Source organism: Cariama cristata, unplaced genomic scaffold (assembly GCF_000690535.1).
Source record: "Cariama cristata isolate BGI_N322 unplaced genomic scaffold, ASM69053v1 scaffold9069, whole genome shotgun sequence".
Taxonomy (NCBI): Eukaryota; Metazoa; Chordata; class Aves; order Cariamiformes; family Cariamidae; genus Cariama; species Cariama cristata.
The window spans coordinates 130172-146580 of NW_009635248.1; the positions used below are offsets into that span (position 1 = coordinate 130172).

At 46.6% G+C, this 16409-nt stretch overlaps 1 protein-coding gene across 2 annotated transcripts in view; it reads left to right on the plus strand.

The window, feature by feature from the left end:
- The window catches only part of SLC4A4 (solute carrier family 4 (sodium bicarbonate cotransporter), member 4), a 157126-nt gene that overhangs the window by 126273 nt on the left and 14444 nt on the right, over nt 1-16409 (plus strand). For both annotated transcript variants that reach the window (XM_009707459.1, XM_009707458.1), the window contains exons 13-19: nt 1154-1425; nt 4469-4497; nt 6203-6433; nt 8578-8691; nt 9044-9205; nt 12940-13118; nt 14488-14560. In XM_009707459.1, coding sequence (XP_009705761.1) covers nt 1154-1425; nt 4469-4497; nt 6203-6433; nt 8578-8691; nt 9044-9205; nt 12940-13118; nt 14488-14560 — 1060 coding nt within the window. The remainder of the gene's footprint in view (nt 1-1153; nt 1426-4468; nt 4498-6202; nt 6434-8577; nt 8692-9043; nt 9206-12939; nt 13119-14487; nt 14561-16409) is intronic.

A 16409-nucleotide genomic window follows, 5' to 3' on the forward strand; every position in this document is an offset into this window, starting at 1 on the left:
CTGCAGGGCAATCCAGCCAGCACCTTCTCCCTCCTGCCTTGGAGAGGGGGGCTTGAAGATGCTTTTCTGCTGTTATGTTTTAGAGCTGTGGGTGCTTACCTGGCATAGCCTGCGTTCCTAAGGTGTCTTGAAGATGACTTTTTATTTAAAGGCAGGCTCACAGGGAGAGACGTTCAGTTTTTCTTACAGCACTGTGGTGTGGCTGGGGGAAGGAAGGGATAAATTCTTGGGCCCCATCCCCTCCCCAGAGCTTTTCAGTGCTGTTGGAGACTTTGCTCTGAGGCGTTCCACAGAAACTGCCCTTCCTCCTCTGTCCTTCAGCACTGCAGGGCTTCTGGCTTCCAGGGAGGACGGGCGGGCTGGGGCTGCCGACCCCACCGCCTTCCGTCCCCTTCCCCAGAGCCGGCAGTAGCCTCCCTGGCAGGGCCTTACCTGCTCTGCTGTTCGCTTTTCGTGTTTGTTCAGGCCCAAAAGCCTGCCTTTGGACCCTACACCATCAGGGCATGGCAGCTTCGAGCAGCAGACAAGGGGCAAACAACCTTCCCAGGAAGGGAGGGTGCAGTTTGCTCCATCGTTCTCCGCATCCTGGCACTAGGGTTTGTCATCATCTGCTTTGTACTTCTTGATCTTCTCCTGCTGATATTTTGATTTCTGCAGATAGTGCAAGGGCCTGAGAGATGGAAATGCAGGCTCCTGAGGGTGAGGCTTAGCAGGAGATTGCTTTTCTGAGGGAGATTTGTAAAATGTGGTTACGTCTTCAACTGGTGGAAAGCTGTCGGTGTTGAGCTGGCCTGGACAGCTGGATGTTTGGGCCTTTACAGCTCTGTGCGTTTCCCAAGGGAGGATTTTTACTGGGAAGCCTAGCAAGGGCTTGAATTCACTGGTAACATTTGTTAGTGGAGGTGTGTGAAGCAAGACCGATCACTTCTGCATGCCTTTCTGCCACCTCAGCTGTTCAACGGCACCGCGGACATTGATGGAGTTGGCTGGCTGAGCATGGAGAGCTCAGCTCTTGGGAGCACTCTCACTGAGCCTAAATGAGCGCAGGTCCCAGAGGCTGTGTATCCACCACTTCTCACTGGGAAGTCGCTACCCTGCATGGATTTATCTAACCCCAATATTTTCCCTTCCTGCCACCCCTGTCTTACTGCAGAGACAATGATTTTGACTACCTGGAGTTTCGTCTCTGGATCGGCCTTTGGTCAGCCTTCCAGTGTCTCATTCTCGTCGCTACTGATGCCAGCTTCCTGGTCAAGTACTTCACCCGCTTCACCGAAGAAGGTTTTTCCTCCCTCATTAGCTTCATCTTCATTTACGATGCTTTCAAGAAGATGATCAAGCTGGCAGACCATTACCCGATCAACTCCGAGTTCAAGGTGGACTATATCACGCATTACTCTTGTGCCTGTGAACCATTACATCCAGGTAAGAGGATGTTTAGTTAGCGCTCCAATTTGCAGATAGGAGATTGCGTTTGCTTTCTTTTTCTATTGTGCTGCAGTCCAGATAGTAAACAGGTAGATTAATCCTTCTTTATCAATTGTCTTCAGATATCCTATCTTAGCCTTACTTTGAAGGTGAGGGGTGAATGTCACCAGCCAGAATGTCTTTATAGCTGACTTTCCTGGGACTCCTCATGTGAGCATTGTTAACCAGTGGAGAAGCTGTCTCTACCCTTGTCTCCTTCCATCCCTGTGGCTGTTAATTCTGAATGACATTCCTCTGAGAAGCCTGTGAAGGGGCAGAAGTGGTGGCCAGGTCACTGCCGTGGTGGGCAGGTCACTCCTGGTATCCGCTGTGCCATTTTGTCAAGTGCAGGAGCTGGATTTATTCAGGGTGTTACCCAAACATGGGTGGTTTTCCACCTCCTGGCTGCGTGCATGAGTGGAAAAGCACAAACAGTTCCTCGCTGGAGTGTAAGGGAAGTCTGTCCAGCAGTTCAGCCTATCACTAGAGCGTGGGCTGCAGGGCAGGTATAGCCGGTATACGTATAGGTCTGGCAACACAATCGGGAACAAAAGGTTACAAAAGCCAAGTACAAACAGAAGTACGCTGGCTCGTACCATTAGGGAAGCTATGACCACTCCTAGGATTCTTCAAACAATGAGGAGTGTGTAAGAAATTTGGGTTGTGCTCAAAGTAAATTTCAGGTGATCTGGGCGTACCTGTCGGACAGGAAGAGCTTCTGGTTGCTGCGAGCTGCCTCTGTGCAAAAGGTGTCGGGACCTGGGTCCCCAGGAGCTGGGTGCCTACGTTGGTTATTAAATGTAGGAGTTCTGCAAGCACTTCGATGTTGATCTAGTTCTGCTTCCATTTGAATGGCAGGGTGTTTTCTTTCTCGGAGTTAGGGCGGTGGAGAATGGTCAATGCCAAATTGAAAGTCTCCACTTCCCATCTAAACAGCTACAGCACGGACCTGGTGCCCAGGGCAACCGTGGTGGTACAGGTGGAATGTGTAGAGGAAACGGAGCACGTGGCAGAATCCCACAGTTATTTCGTAAGAGATTTGTGCCTGGAAATAAAATGCCAGTCTTTACCTTTGCAAGCAAGCAGAGGGAGGATCAGCGTGTGTGGTTTGATAAAGTTCACAAACCCTCACTGCCACGGTTCTCTTTTCATCTGATTTGCCTCTTCGCCAGCTGTTTGTTTCAGAAGGTAAAGATGACCGTATCGTCACCATCTCCAAATGCTTCTTCCTTAGTTTTTCAAGTAGCATTGAATAAGCCTTGAATAGGAGGAGTGAGCAGATAGTACTGGAGGTGCTGACAGCAACCTGTCCAGGTAGCCCCCTGGGCCTGGGCTCAGCCACACCAAGCTCTGCTGCCCAGATCTGCCTGAGGCTGTGGCACCCCGGGCACGAAGGCTGGCGCTTCAGAAGGTGCCGAAGTTGAGGGAGAGGACTGGAAACAGCAAACTGCCTGGGAAGGGAACAGCTAACAGAGTGATCCCATATTTAAACTCAGTCCAGGACAAGCTTGAAAAATAATTTGAAGCTGCTTTGTGTAAAGTAGCAAGTGCTGGGGTTGGCAGAGCAAGTGGCACTAGCTGGATCCTTTGGCTGTTCTCATCCCTTGCTTGGTGGCAGTCCTTCCGTAGTGGATTTGGTGCACAAAAGCAAGGAATCTTCCAGAGGAACAAGTTAAATAGCTGCTGGCATGTGAGTCGTGATGCTGCCAGTTTGGCCTTTCGCAGGTCTGAAATACGCCGATACACGCGTGTGTCTGTAGAGCTGTGTCTCTGCATAAACCCAGACAGCATCCATAAGCAAAAGACAGCACAGGTTTGATTCCTGTTCCTTAAATAAACAGGTTTCCACATCAGCTGCTTGTGCCAACTACAGAGGGGATTTTCTTAACACACAGCATTAAATCAGCAGCAAAGCAGCGAGCAACAGCCAGGAAAGAGTCGAAGCCCAATGCTTTCACAAAGGGGCTCTGCCACTTCTCTGAGTGTTCTTGCTTCTAAAGATAGTGCCTTGCTGTGTGTCCATGCTTATAGCCACGCAGCCGGAATCGGTCTGTAACGTTTTGCTCACCAAACGTACGAGGCCTTATTCTCCACGTCCTGCATTGTTTTAAAGCCCTATATAAGGTGGCAGAGTAGAGGCAGAAGATCACCCTTGAGTTTCTGGGATATTTGCCTAGGTGCTTAGCACAGTGTCAGCGACCCGGGGGGGCTCGGGGAAAGGGGGAATTGTGCCCCGGCAGCTGGGTGGGCTCTGTGTCCTTTGGCTCTGGATGAATGCACTGCGCAGGATGGCACAGCATAAGATAAGCGAGGAGGTTTGAACTTAACCCAAAGCAAGTACATGCAAAACCTAAATAAAACATGAGGACACAGTTGACAAGTCTATTTTCAGGAAGGACTGCATTTCTAAATGAAATTTCGAATAAATTGATTTCTAATCCCATGAAAACAAAAGGAAAACATGTGTCATTGTCACAGTGAATGCTGCCCCTTTTTTCAAAGCAATTAGCTCTATCCTGTTGATTTCAATTACTCTTTATCCTTTTTTTTTTTTAACTCAAGAAATGTGTTTGTGGTGGATTCTGAAATGCATTTTGCATTTCTGGATATCTTTGGGGTTGTGCATTAATTTTAAATGAATAATTGGGAGTGTTCTGTGGATATTTATTCTAATCCAGAAATCATTAGAAAAATATTGCAAAACCATGAAATACTATGTTGTCTCTCTTTTTCTATTTTTTTTTTTTACAATGAACTCCAAAAAAACCCCAGTTAGGTTTGAATTGTTTCACTCAGCCTTTTGTTCCCGTTTTTTTAAGTGATTGATCATTGATGCTTTTGAGTCACACTGTAACAATGCTTTTGACTTACTTTACTTGAGCAAAGAGATTGCAAATAGTTTGATGGAGTTAACAAATGATGTAATAGTTGAAATTTGCTTTCCTTCCTAGCTGTTTTGGCACCATGCTCACAGTATTCCTTTTTCTGCCCTCTCTTGCAGTTAATAGCTCGTTACTTAACGGGACAACGGTGCCGTCAGCTGATGAGCTGTTCTATTCCTCTACAGAGATGGTAAGTGCTCTTTGCGAGGGCAGGGATTATCGCAGAATCCCAGACTGGTCGGGGTTGGCAGGGCCCTCTGGAGATCATCCAGTCTGACCCCCTTGCCAAAGCAGGGTCACCTACAGCAGTTGCACAGGATGGCGTCCAGGCAGGCTTTGAGTATCTCCAGATATTCCACAGCCTCTCTGGGCAGCCTGTGCCAGTGCTTGGCCACCCTCACAGTACAGAAGTTCTTCCTCGTAATTCAGATGGAACTTCCTGAGTTTCCGTTTGTGCCCGTTGCCCCTTAACCTGTCGCTGGGCACCACTGAAAGGAGTCTGGCCCCATCTACCTGACACCCACCCTTAAGGTGTTTATAAGCACTGGTGAGATCCCCTCTCAGTCTTCTCTTCTCCAGGCTAAACAGACCCAGGTCTCTCAGCCTTTCCTCATCAGGGAGATGCTCCAGTCCGCTCAGCATCTTCGTTGCCCTCCGCTGGACTCTCACCAGTAGTTCCTCGTCTGTCTTGAACTGGGGAGCCCAGAACTGGACACACTGGGGTGCGCTGGGTCTGGAGGGCCTTGCAGGACTGTGGCAGAGAGGGAAGCTGAACCTCAGCATCCTTCTGACTGTCTGTCTGTGAAACAGAGGGGATTTTGGTAGCTCCAACTGTGTGAAAGAGCGATGCTTCCTGAGATTGATACCACCTATTTGCAACCTACCACTGCAAACTAAATTCAAGTAAACAAACAAAATCTCTGTGATGTCCGGTTGCCTTCCCTGCACTCTGTGGAGGGTGGTGCTTTGCAGCTACAGCTCCACCTTCTCTGAACAGCTCTCGATGCATGCTCATAGCGTTAAAAAACACTTTAAATACGTTGCAGATCCCCTTTTAGTCAGAGAGCAGCAAGAAAAGGTCTATCGGTCCTGAGGTTTGCTTGAACTTAATATTGAATATTTACAGTATGCGCCAGATTTTTCTTCGGATGTCCGGCGTTCTGTGGGTGCAGATAAACTGCTGGCTTTTACAAGATACACAGGAGGGTCCCAGAGCTGAACTCTGTGTGCACCACAGGACCAGATCAGCTCGTTCAGCAGCAGGGCTGTGTCCTGGGCATGGTTACGCAGCCTTCACCAGCGTAGCACCCTGTCCTTCAGCCCCGGGCAACTGGCACTGCATGGCAGAGATGCTCAGAGCACGTCAGAAGGACAGCCAGTAACTGCGGTGCAGTGCTGTGTGTGCACAAGCTGCCAAGGGGCATTAGGTGAGCTCAAGCCTTGTTTCTAGAAAGGGCAAGGAGGGAGATTTTCTGCAGTGGAAACAGTGCTGGTCTTGATCCAAGAGAAGCAGGTTTGGGTTTGGTGTGGCTTGCAGCGAATGAGCAGTGGGGAGTGGATGTAGAGGTGGTCTCAGGTCACTCCAGCTTCTGCATGAGGTTTCCAACATTGCCTTTCTACTGGAGAAAATGCAGAGCTTGTCTGGCAGATCACAGCAGATGTCAAAAGATCTCTGTCTTTGTTCCCAGGCCCAGACTGTCCTCAGTTCCCATGCAATATCATCCTCTGTCCAGGTGAAAATCCGTTCTGTCTGTGGAGATGCACAGGGATTTTTAGCCTCTGCACCGTGCCTGCCTTTCCCTCCCAGTGTTTTTCCTGCTGCTCTGTCCCAGTTCCTGTCCTAGCATGAGCAGCTTATGCACAGCTTTATGGAAATGTTCTCTTTTTCTCTGCAGTACAACACCACCGTTGACTGGTCATCTCTGACAACAAAGGAGTGCTTGAAATATGGAGGACAGCTTGTGGGCAACAACTGTGAATATGTCCCTGACATCACCCTCATGTCTTTCATCCTCTTTTTTGGCACTTACACCTGCTCCATGGCCCTGAAGAAGTTCAAGACCAGTCGCTATTTTCCAACCACCGTAAGTATCTCCTTTCACCCTAGCACTCTGTTTCTTTACTCTTTCAGAGTGCAAAGATCAGCCTTCCTTTTGGTATAGCTGTCACACACACACACATGGAGAAATGCTTTGCAGGGCAGCCAGGTTGCGTTGATTGAGATAAAAACATGGAACTGGTTAACCAAGGTGTGCCTGGGATTGCTCAGCTGTCACTCTCTCAGTGTTTCTGGAGGGCCTGGGTAAGGCAGCAGCAGAACCAAAATGAGCCATAATCTGTTGTGGGGTTGCAGCAGTGATTTTAAAGGTGCTGAAGACAGCGATTCCAAGCTGAGATAGGCAGTGATGCAGCTTATCAGCCTTAAGAAATCAAGAGTGTCCTTCAGGCATATATAGTTTCAGGTGGCTGGTTTCCATGTTGGGTACACAGCTTAGTGTGATGTACTGACTCCGGGGTAGGTTGCATGGCTGTTCTACAGAAATCAAACGACCAAGAGGGGCTGTTAATCGTTATGTCAGAAGTCTCCCTGCTTATAGCCAGAGGGAGTGTTTGGGGAGGACAAAAGAAGCCCTTTGCTTTGTCACTCTGTAAAAGTGGATAAGCAAGTTGTCCATACAGAACAGGAGAATAGAGACACATCTTTGATGTTACCGTGTAGCATTTGAAATACTCAGAAATCAGCGCAAAAATGTTGAACTCGACTACAGTCCTTGCCTGGTCTGCCTGTTATGGTAAGGACCTAAAGGAGAAATTCCCTTTCTTCTCTGAGGATCAGATACAAAATAAGTACGACCTGAAAAACCTCTGCATTGATTTAAACAAGATTTTGCTCAGACTTACAGCCAACTTACATGCACCTCTCAGGTGCATCTGCTTGCTTTGTCTCCCCAACTAAAGTTACCATGACACGCGTGCGAGCTGGCGGTTTCTGTGTGTACCAAAGCCATGTTTCTCCCTGAGACCTGCCCCCCATTTTGGCATTCTGACACATGGGGATTTATCCTGCATGGATGTTTACTGTTCTGCTGTGTTACGATTGAACCTCTATTATTTTTAATAAAAAGGAAACAAATTCCATCCGGGCTGGAATGCAGCTCAATTTATCTGTAACCATGTGAACCCAGGAAACCTGGAAAGAGCAACAGCTCTGAAAAGATTCCACAGTAACAGACAAGCATAGTGGGTCCTGCCCAGTTGAGTTTTGGGGTCTGACCAGTGTCAGCTTTAAGTTATCATATTCCAACGACTTCAGGAGAGTTGCGCTCTTACGGCGTGTTGAGGATTTAGCTGAGAAGCGTAGTTTTCCTGTCTCTTTAGGTTGATTTGTTACTTGAACAGAAAACAATGTAATCTCTGCCAGTCATATGGAGCATCTCATGTCTTGTGGAAGTTTGGATCTTCTCATCTTCTAAAGAAAGGGAAGTTTGTGACTGTTTCCATTACCTGGTGTAAAATACCGTTTCTTCCCTTTCCCTTTTTTTTTTTTTAATACGCATTGCAAAATCAGTCGTATTAAAAGAATGGAGCCTAGGGATAACACAGTATTTTTTGTGGAAGCCACATAGCTTAGGAATCCAGTGATAACACAAGAAGCTCGACTCAAGTCAAAGAAGCAGTCTGTGGCCCCGCATAGAAAAAACATGAATATGTGGACCCTAAAGAGTCAGAGATCAGAAGGCAAACAGAAGGAGACAATGTTTTATATGTCTAAAAAAGGTCACTATTTTTTTAGGTTTATTTGTAAATGTTCAGTATCTCTTAATATTGGAAGCTGATCCTGAAAAGTCTCTTCAGATACTGCTGCAGAGGAACTAGGTCTCCACAGCAGTGGTTGTTGGCTGCTGTCAAATGTAACATCAGTGAGACTGCCTTGAAGAATTCATGTGGGAGTTTCTTACAAAAGCAGTTTTCTTTTTCCTTAGGCTTGTTTTTGTACTTCCAGTTAGGCTCAATGGTTTGGCTTTCAGACAACACAATAAAGTACCAAGGCACGTTTAGGCAAATGGCATCAGACATGACAATGTGCACCTTTGTTTCTGTGAAAGAAGAAACGATGAGCTTGTATGGCCACCAAATGCAAGTCTGGAGTATCACATAGAAACTAAAGCTAGGGTGAAACGGTGTTTCATAGCACTAACTACTGTTATGATATCGACTTCTGTTTCAGGCCCGGAAGCTCATCAGTGACTTTGCCATTATCTTGTCCATTTTGATTTTCTGTGGAATAGATGCCCTGGTAGGTGTGGACACACCAAAACTAATTGTGCCAAGTGAATTCAAGGTATGTCATTGTCAGCTTGTTTGGTGGCCTTTGGAGGAGGTTCCCTTTTCTACCCATCTGCCCTGTATAAAATGACTTGCCCTTAAAACAGGAAAGTAGTCTGCTGTCTGGAAAGGACCATTTTACTCAGATGATATCCTTTTATTTAGCATCATTTTGGTTGGCTGATTTATCTCCTAAATCCTGCTTCCATACTTGGAACCTTTTGTTGCTGTTAGCAGGAAGGATGAAATTGTCACAAGCCTCAAGTGTCTCCCTGTCGCCCCGTTGCTGGAAGCACAAGTGTATTTAGGATGTCATCACTCCTGTATTGCGGCTCTAATGCAAGCTTTCTTTTCCTTGCCCTTAAAAGCCAACCAGTCCCGAGAGGGGTTGGTTTATCCCACCTTTTGGAGGGAACCCGTGGTGGGTGTACCTGGCAGCAGCCATCCCTGCCCTGCTGGTGACTATCCTCATCTTCATGGACCAGCAAATCACAGCCGTCATCGTCAACAGGAAGGAGCACAAGCTCAAGGTGGGTGTGCTTTGTGTCTTGCACACACGCGGAGAGCTGCCCGGTGCCTTTTCTGTGCTAGAGAGGGAGGAGGGCCTGTGGCAGTCTTGAACGTACATACCACCTCAGAAACATCATTGCTGGTCTTTAACAACAATATTTATTTTGTTAACTAGCGTAGAGTTTTTGCCAGGAAAACTGCTGATTCGGTTGAAAATCTTGAATGTTGAGCAAACAGCATTTGCCTTCCTCCTAGAGAAAAAACCCTGTGCAGGGCCAACTCGCAATGTCTCGTTCTGTAAGCACTGACTAATTTTGATTGGCTTCACCATTGTGCGACCTGAAGCATTCCTACATGAGAAGCTTTGGGATCGCTACTCCCTTTTCCTTCGCAAACACGTCCCACACCAGGAATAGTCGGATTTCACAAAACCAGCCAGCTACTCCTTCCCTCCTAGGGGAAGGAAAGAACTTAGACCCATCACATCCTATCCACTGCTCATCTGGCAAAGACGTGGGCTAGAGCCAGAAGAAATTAGAGCAGCCCTCCTTTGAGAGGCAGAACTTTTGTTTAAAGCCCCTTTTCATGTCAACATAAACCCAAAAGTTTCTTAAAACCTTTACGATACTTCGATCTTTCCTTGCAAGAGCTTCGTTCTCCAGCTGTAAACCTTTGAGAATGGCAAAGAAAACTTTTAAGTATAGGCTAGTCAAAGCTTGTCTTGTAAAGAGTACTGATGTAAACAATGTCTAGCTGCCTTCTTAACCTTGCTGCCCCTGCAACTCTACTCATGGTAGTAGTATTGGTCTACCTTAGTAAAGGGCTGGATGAAGTTCATTTCAGAATCTGCTAGCCCTGACCCCAGAGGTGTCATTTGCCTTGGTGGTTCTGCAAGACTCTGCCATTTCAGTAATTAGAAGAGGAATGAGGGTGCACATCTATCCACAAACATGAAGTTACTTGCTTGTCCGCTTTACATGTCCATCTGGCGTGCTCTGCTTTTCCAGTAGGAGATGAGAAATCCAGATTTCCCTCACTGGGAAGAATTTCTTCCTTATGTCTAATCTAAATCTTCCCTCTTCCAGTTCGAAACCATTGCCCCTTCTCCTATCACTCCCTGCCCTTGCACAAAGTCCCTCCCCAGCTTTCTTGTCGGCCCCTTTAGGTACTGGAAGGCTGCTGTAGGGTCTCGCCTTCTCTTCTCCAGGCTGAACAACCCCAACTCTCCCAGCCTGTCCTCACAGCAGAGGTGCTCCAGCCCTCGGATCATCTTCGTGGCCTCCTCTGGACTCGCTCCAACAGGTCCATGTCCTTCTTGGTCTGAGGACCCCAGAGCTGAAGGCAGTACTGCAGGGGGGTCTCACCAGAGGGGAGCAGAGGGGCTGAATCCCCTCCCTTGACCTGCTGGCCATGCTGCTTGGGATGCAACCCAAGACACGGTTGGCTTTCTGGGCTGCCAGCGCACATTTGCTGGCTCATGTCCAGCTTTTCATCCACCAGCACCCCCAGGTCCTTCTCCTCAGGGCTGCTCTCAATCCGTTCTCCTCCCACCCTGTATTTGTGCTTGGGATTGCCCTGACCTGTGTGCAGGACCTTGCACTTGGCCTTCTTGAACTTCATGAGGTTCGCATGCGCCCTCCTAATCATTGACATGATCTCAGTTTTAGGTCTGTCTGCTGCACCCAAGTAGACATACCTTTTTCTTAATCACTGGAAGAATATATTCACTGTTCTTCCCCCGTGAAAAAGAGGCCCCTCATCTCTCCAGCTTATAGGCACTGAACGTGGTTATGCTATCAGCACTGGCTGTACTTTTTTAGTAACAAAGTATAAACACTTCTGCAAAGTACTGTTTAATATAAAAAATTTATTTCTTGCTTCCTTTGTTATGGTTGTGAGCACATGCTTTTGTTTAATTGGGGGTTCTCGAGTCCAGTCCTGCTGCTCTGCACCAAAACCAACCTCTGTACACAAAATCTCTTGTAGGCCAAAAGAAGGACGGGGTTTTTTCTGCTAGTGCCTTGCTGAAGTATTGGCAGGGTGTCACTGAGCACCCATCCCAGTGCTGCCAGCCAGCCAGGGTAAGCAGCACACATATGAGGAAAACAATGAGTACTATTCAAGACAAGCTGGGTTGCTTTTCCTCCTGGGTCAGGTCCGGATCATTTGTTCTTTCCAATAAAATCAAATTGAACAAGATTAAAAAAAGGTTAATGTTCTTTAAAACAGCAAACCTTAGAGGTTTGTCTGGTGTTTTTCTGAAGATCCCTTTCTTTGGTGGGTCTTTTGTTTCTTTACTTCTTCTCTTGGCACTTCTGGCTGGTGGATTTCCTGTGTTAATTCATTAAAGGATTTAAAAAATAGAAGATCAGAGGTCTTTAAAGAGGAGTAAAGAATGAGGGCAGCTTTCTTCTTTCAGTAGGGTATGAGCCCATCAGCTCTTCTTGTTGCTTTCCCCGAGAGAGCCTAGGGTTGGGTGTTGAGGGAAAGGCCTCCAGCACCAGGCACGGTCAGCAGGGCTCAAACCAGTTGTGAAGTCCCGATGGTGAGACCCCACAGTTGCTTCCTATCCTAAATAAGGGAGTTCGCGTCTCGCTCTGAGGCAGCGAAGGGCAAATGTTACCTTTAGGCAGGCACCATATTTCTGTAAGATTGCTTTCAGGTAGACTTCATTAAGTCATTACACTGAGAGTTATTTTACAACAGCAACTTAAAAGTAAAATTAGGCTTTGGGCTGATTTTAAGGGGTGATTTGGGTGTTTAAAGCTCCGTGCACATCCAAGCTGCCACTTAGACAGACACGAGATGACATGGCGCACAAAGGTACTGATCTTGGCCTCCCACTGCATCCGAAGAAGTCCGGTGCGCTGGAGGCAGAGCAGTAGGACAAAGGGCTTACACCGCTGTAAGCCGCTCTCCTGCTTTGTGGCAGTTCTTCCTTCTGCCCACCCTCTCCAAACTCCATTGCTGCCAGAATGGTCTCGTGCTGTTAAAATGGACTGGCATGGTTTTGCATGTGCTGCGGCGAGGCAGCAGGGCATTGGGATGGTGCTGGGCATTGGACTTCATCAGACACTCTGTTACCTCATTAAAAAAATGGGAACATAGCATTATCAAAATAGCACTTTATAATGGGGTAACATTTTTGGTTTTTAAGAGGCAATGCAGAGCTCCTTCAGAGCACTGTAAACCCATTATAACCAAGATATGTCTGTGTGTATGTGTGAATATATATATTAAAAAAAGTAGACATACATATATCGCGAGCTTGCTTATACTGTTTACAAGATACGATATGTATCCCACCCAGTATTTTTTGGTGAAGGTAGTGCTCTCCAATTGTCTTTAACTCATGGTCTACTGTGTCAAGTACCTCTGTGAAGAGCTCTTTGGTCGCAGGGCTTGGCTTGTACCAGCTCAGCCTCCAAGCACTATACAGTGTACGCAGGGTGCTTGGTCTTTTGCCAGACTGCTTGCAAGTCTGCTGCTCTCCTACGCTTACTGTGTGCTGCTGTTTTCAGAGCTTCCCAGAACTGCGACACTTCCCTGTTTCCCCTGCAGAGGCAAGGTAATTCGTCCTTTAAGGAGCAAAGTGTCCTACTCTGCTATTTCTTACGACAATTTCTGTTGCCCAAAAGATACTGTGGAAGGAAATGCTGCTTGTTTGGTGTGCCTCTGCCCCTGGGTCAGAGCCCTGGCCGTTCTCTAGATATTTAGAATAATTAAGCTGAAGTTTGTCTGTCTGCTTTCACAGAAAGGTGCTGGATATCATCTGGATTTGTTCTGGGTGGCTGTTCTGATGATCATATGCTCCTTTATGGGTCTGCCCTGGTATGTTGCTGCTACCGTGATCTCCATTGCTCATATTGACAGTTTGAAGATGGAGACGGAAACTTCAGCCCCTGGAGAACAGCCCAAGTTTTTGGGAGTGAGGTGTGTGAAACCAGAAAGGCCTCAATTGCTTTGTTTGCCTGCAAAGATCAGTTTGTACTATAAATGGTCTTGCCTCGAGCAGGACACGTGCAGAGGTTCAGGGGGAATAGCTCTTAGATTTGTTGTAAATCTTCAGATCAGCTGTGCTTCCTTACAGCTTTTTTAGTCTGCAGAGGATATATCCAGTTAGAAGTTGTTCTGGTGTAGCCCTTTTGCGAATACCCTTTCTTGAAAAGGAAGAAAACCATTGTACGATGTGCGTGCCTGTAGATGGGGAGAACCTGTGCAAACCCATGGGAGCAAAGAGAGGAAAGGAACGCAGCTTTGCACTGGAGCTTACACCGTTTCTCGGTCTGCTTTGGGCATGCACGTTGAAGTCACCTGAAAATACACAAAGCTTTACAGAGTGAGCTCTGGTGTGCATGGGACACCGCAAAGTTTTCAGGACGAATTTCGTACTGCTTGCCTCATATTTCCAAATGCGGCTGTGAGATGTAGCAGCGCAGATCTCTGACAGTTCCTTGGACAAATCCCCATGTAACTCCTCGGAAGTTTATTTGACCAGATCAGACAGTTTTCCAGTGGTTGAGAAAGGAGATAAATTTACTACAGATTTCTTTATCCATGGAAATTAGGCATTCATTAGCAAACATAATGGTAAAAAATGTAAACCTGTCATGCCTAGAGCAATCAGCTCTACTTAATCAAGCAATTTCTTCTGTATTTGGTTGCCTTAATTAAGTGGTCTGAAGTGCTTTCAATAAGAGCGCTTCTGCAAATCAAGCCACTTCTTTAGGTGACTAAATAGAAATTTAATGGCCTGACTTGCAGTACTCTGAAATATGACTGGCGAAAGTATTTTTGGATGTAGGGAGCAGCTGTGGGTGCCAATGAAGGCACATGTTCAGCACCTCACAAAGGCCTGGACCATTTATCCAACTGCTGGAGTACTATGGCCAGGACTCAAAAGACGCTACTGACCTAAGAGTGGAGAGCTAATGATTTATTACCTATTTGCATGCTATAAATACTACCATGCAGAGAATTTGGATTGCCACTTAACAGTTTCTAATGTTTAACATGTAAACACACTCCTCCTTACTCAGTAGCAGTACTCTGTTTATCCACAAACAGTGGAGCTAAGGCAGCATACTAAAACTGATCTGGTGTTTGAAAAAAGAGGTGTGTGAAGCTTGGTCAGGATGAAGATACCTGCCTGATGCTGTTGGCTCGTAATCTCCAGTCTGGTTTGGAAATGTGGCTGCAAAAATGAGTTGTCAGGCTTTATGTTAGTTTTGAGTACTCTGAGAGGGAGTAAGACCAGAGTGAAAGCTGAAGCCATCCTGCTCACCCGGTGGTTTTCTTACAGGGAGCAGCGAGTCACTGGATTCATCGTTTTCATTCTGACCGGTGTGTCTGTCTTTATGGCTCCCATCCTAAAGGTAAGGACATCACCTGTTCTGCTTCCTTCTGCTCACACAGCCAAAGTAGGGCCACAGCAACTGTCAGGCTATTTTTATGCTACTAAAAAAGCTCGTCATTGAAGTGTGGAAAAGGAGATTAATGAGAGTTACTGATGCAGTTTTACAGTTTTCTAGAACCTTAAATACAAACCTTTTGGAAGGAAAAAACGTTGTAGTGCCCTAGATAGTAGTAGTGACAAAGTTCAGGGCTGGTGGTCTTGGGGGCTGTGATTTTTTTCATTTTAAGATTTTTCTTCCATGTTTGCATGAAGTTTCCTTTTAGTTTGCACTCTTATACTTCTGCTATGCCTGTGTTTTATGGAAAATACATTGCGGATTAAGCTTGAGAGCCTACTGGTGGCCTGATGGAAGGATGGTTGGCAATGCAGTGGAGTTGCTGTGTGGAAGACACAGGTTAACAGATGGATATGTAGTTTTGGAAGTACGTTTGCATTTATTTGAGTGCACACACATCTTGACACATACCTGAAGAAAATCTTCATTTGGTGCTTACTCGTAGGCTGGGTGCATGGCCCACTGAGAGGAGGCTTTTTTGATGAGAGAACACAGAACTGGTGGCAATGAGCAGAGCCTAGAGCTGATGGTATTAATCCACAGGTACAGTTTTAGCAAAAAATCTTGGGGACCATTGCCACTGCCGTAGCAGAGCTGTACCCTGCCTGGTGCAGCTGCCAAGGCACACACCTTAGCAGTGTGAGGCTCCTGCAGCTTGCCTGGCTTTTTTAAAAAAAGCCAGCACAACAATCAAATTTTCACTCTTTTAGACTGGATCCTCCTGAAATAGCACATCCCTTATCTCTCAGAAGCGATGCCCAGCTCAGCAGTATGGAAAACATGTTTCTGGAGGAAACAGTGCAATTAAATGTGATTTCTTAATCTGCTGAATTTTTTTTCTCATGAGTTTAGCCAAGACTCTGGACAGATGTGCTGCTGATGTATCATTTAATCTAGGTAGGTAGCTTTCTTCCAAGACCTGACATTTGTTGGCACGTAGCTGCAGAAAAACGCATCTTTAGTGGATCATCACATCATGGAATGAAACTGGAAAGCCTGCTTATCCACATCTTGTGGAGGATCCTGCCTTCTCCAGGGATGATGATTTAAGTGGTTGCCAAGTGCAGGCATACTGTACAACAGGTGTCAGCTGCAGAAGTCCATCTCCATGGAGCCGTAGATGGATGGTACGAGCAGAAGATGTCAAAACAGTAATGTACATACTGAAACAGTGGCACCGTGCATCATAACTCCGTGATGGAGCAGACGGGTGTCTGGAGAAGCGTTTCTGGAGGAGGCAAATGAGGTTTTGGTCATGAGGAGGTTGGAAGCTGCAGGGGCAGTGAGGCACAGGTTAGGTGTGAGCCTGAAGGGGAGGAGGCAGGCAGAGAGCAATGATGCTGCCTGTGTGTAACGTGGAGAAAGTGGCTTTGCAAAGTCAGTGTGTTCCTGTTCTTGATTTCTAAGGTTGTTTTTACAACCAGCAAATTTTTGTGTCTTGGTAACAGTTTCCTCTGCACAAACAGGCATTTCCGTGCCCTTAATTTAATGCCTGATTGTAATAATTCTGTTTGTTAGTTCATGTGACCTTTCCCTGCAAGATCTCTCTTCCTCTGTTCCACTGGGGTCTATTATTTCCCCTGTTATTGCTTCATTCATTAATTATTGGTCTGTGCTTCCCCGAAGAACGTGTATGGCGAAGATCCTCGTGGGAGGACGCCTGAGGATAAATCGGCACGCTCCTGGCCCACGTGCCAGCGAGAAGTACCTGGCAGCGTTTCAGGACCTTTAACAAACTCCAGTGGCAGGGTCT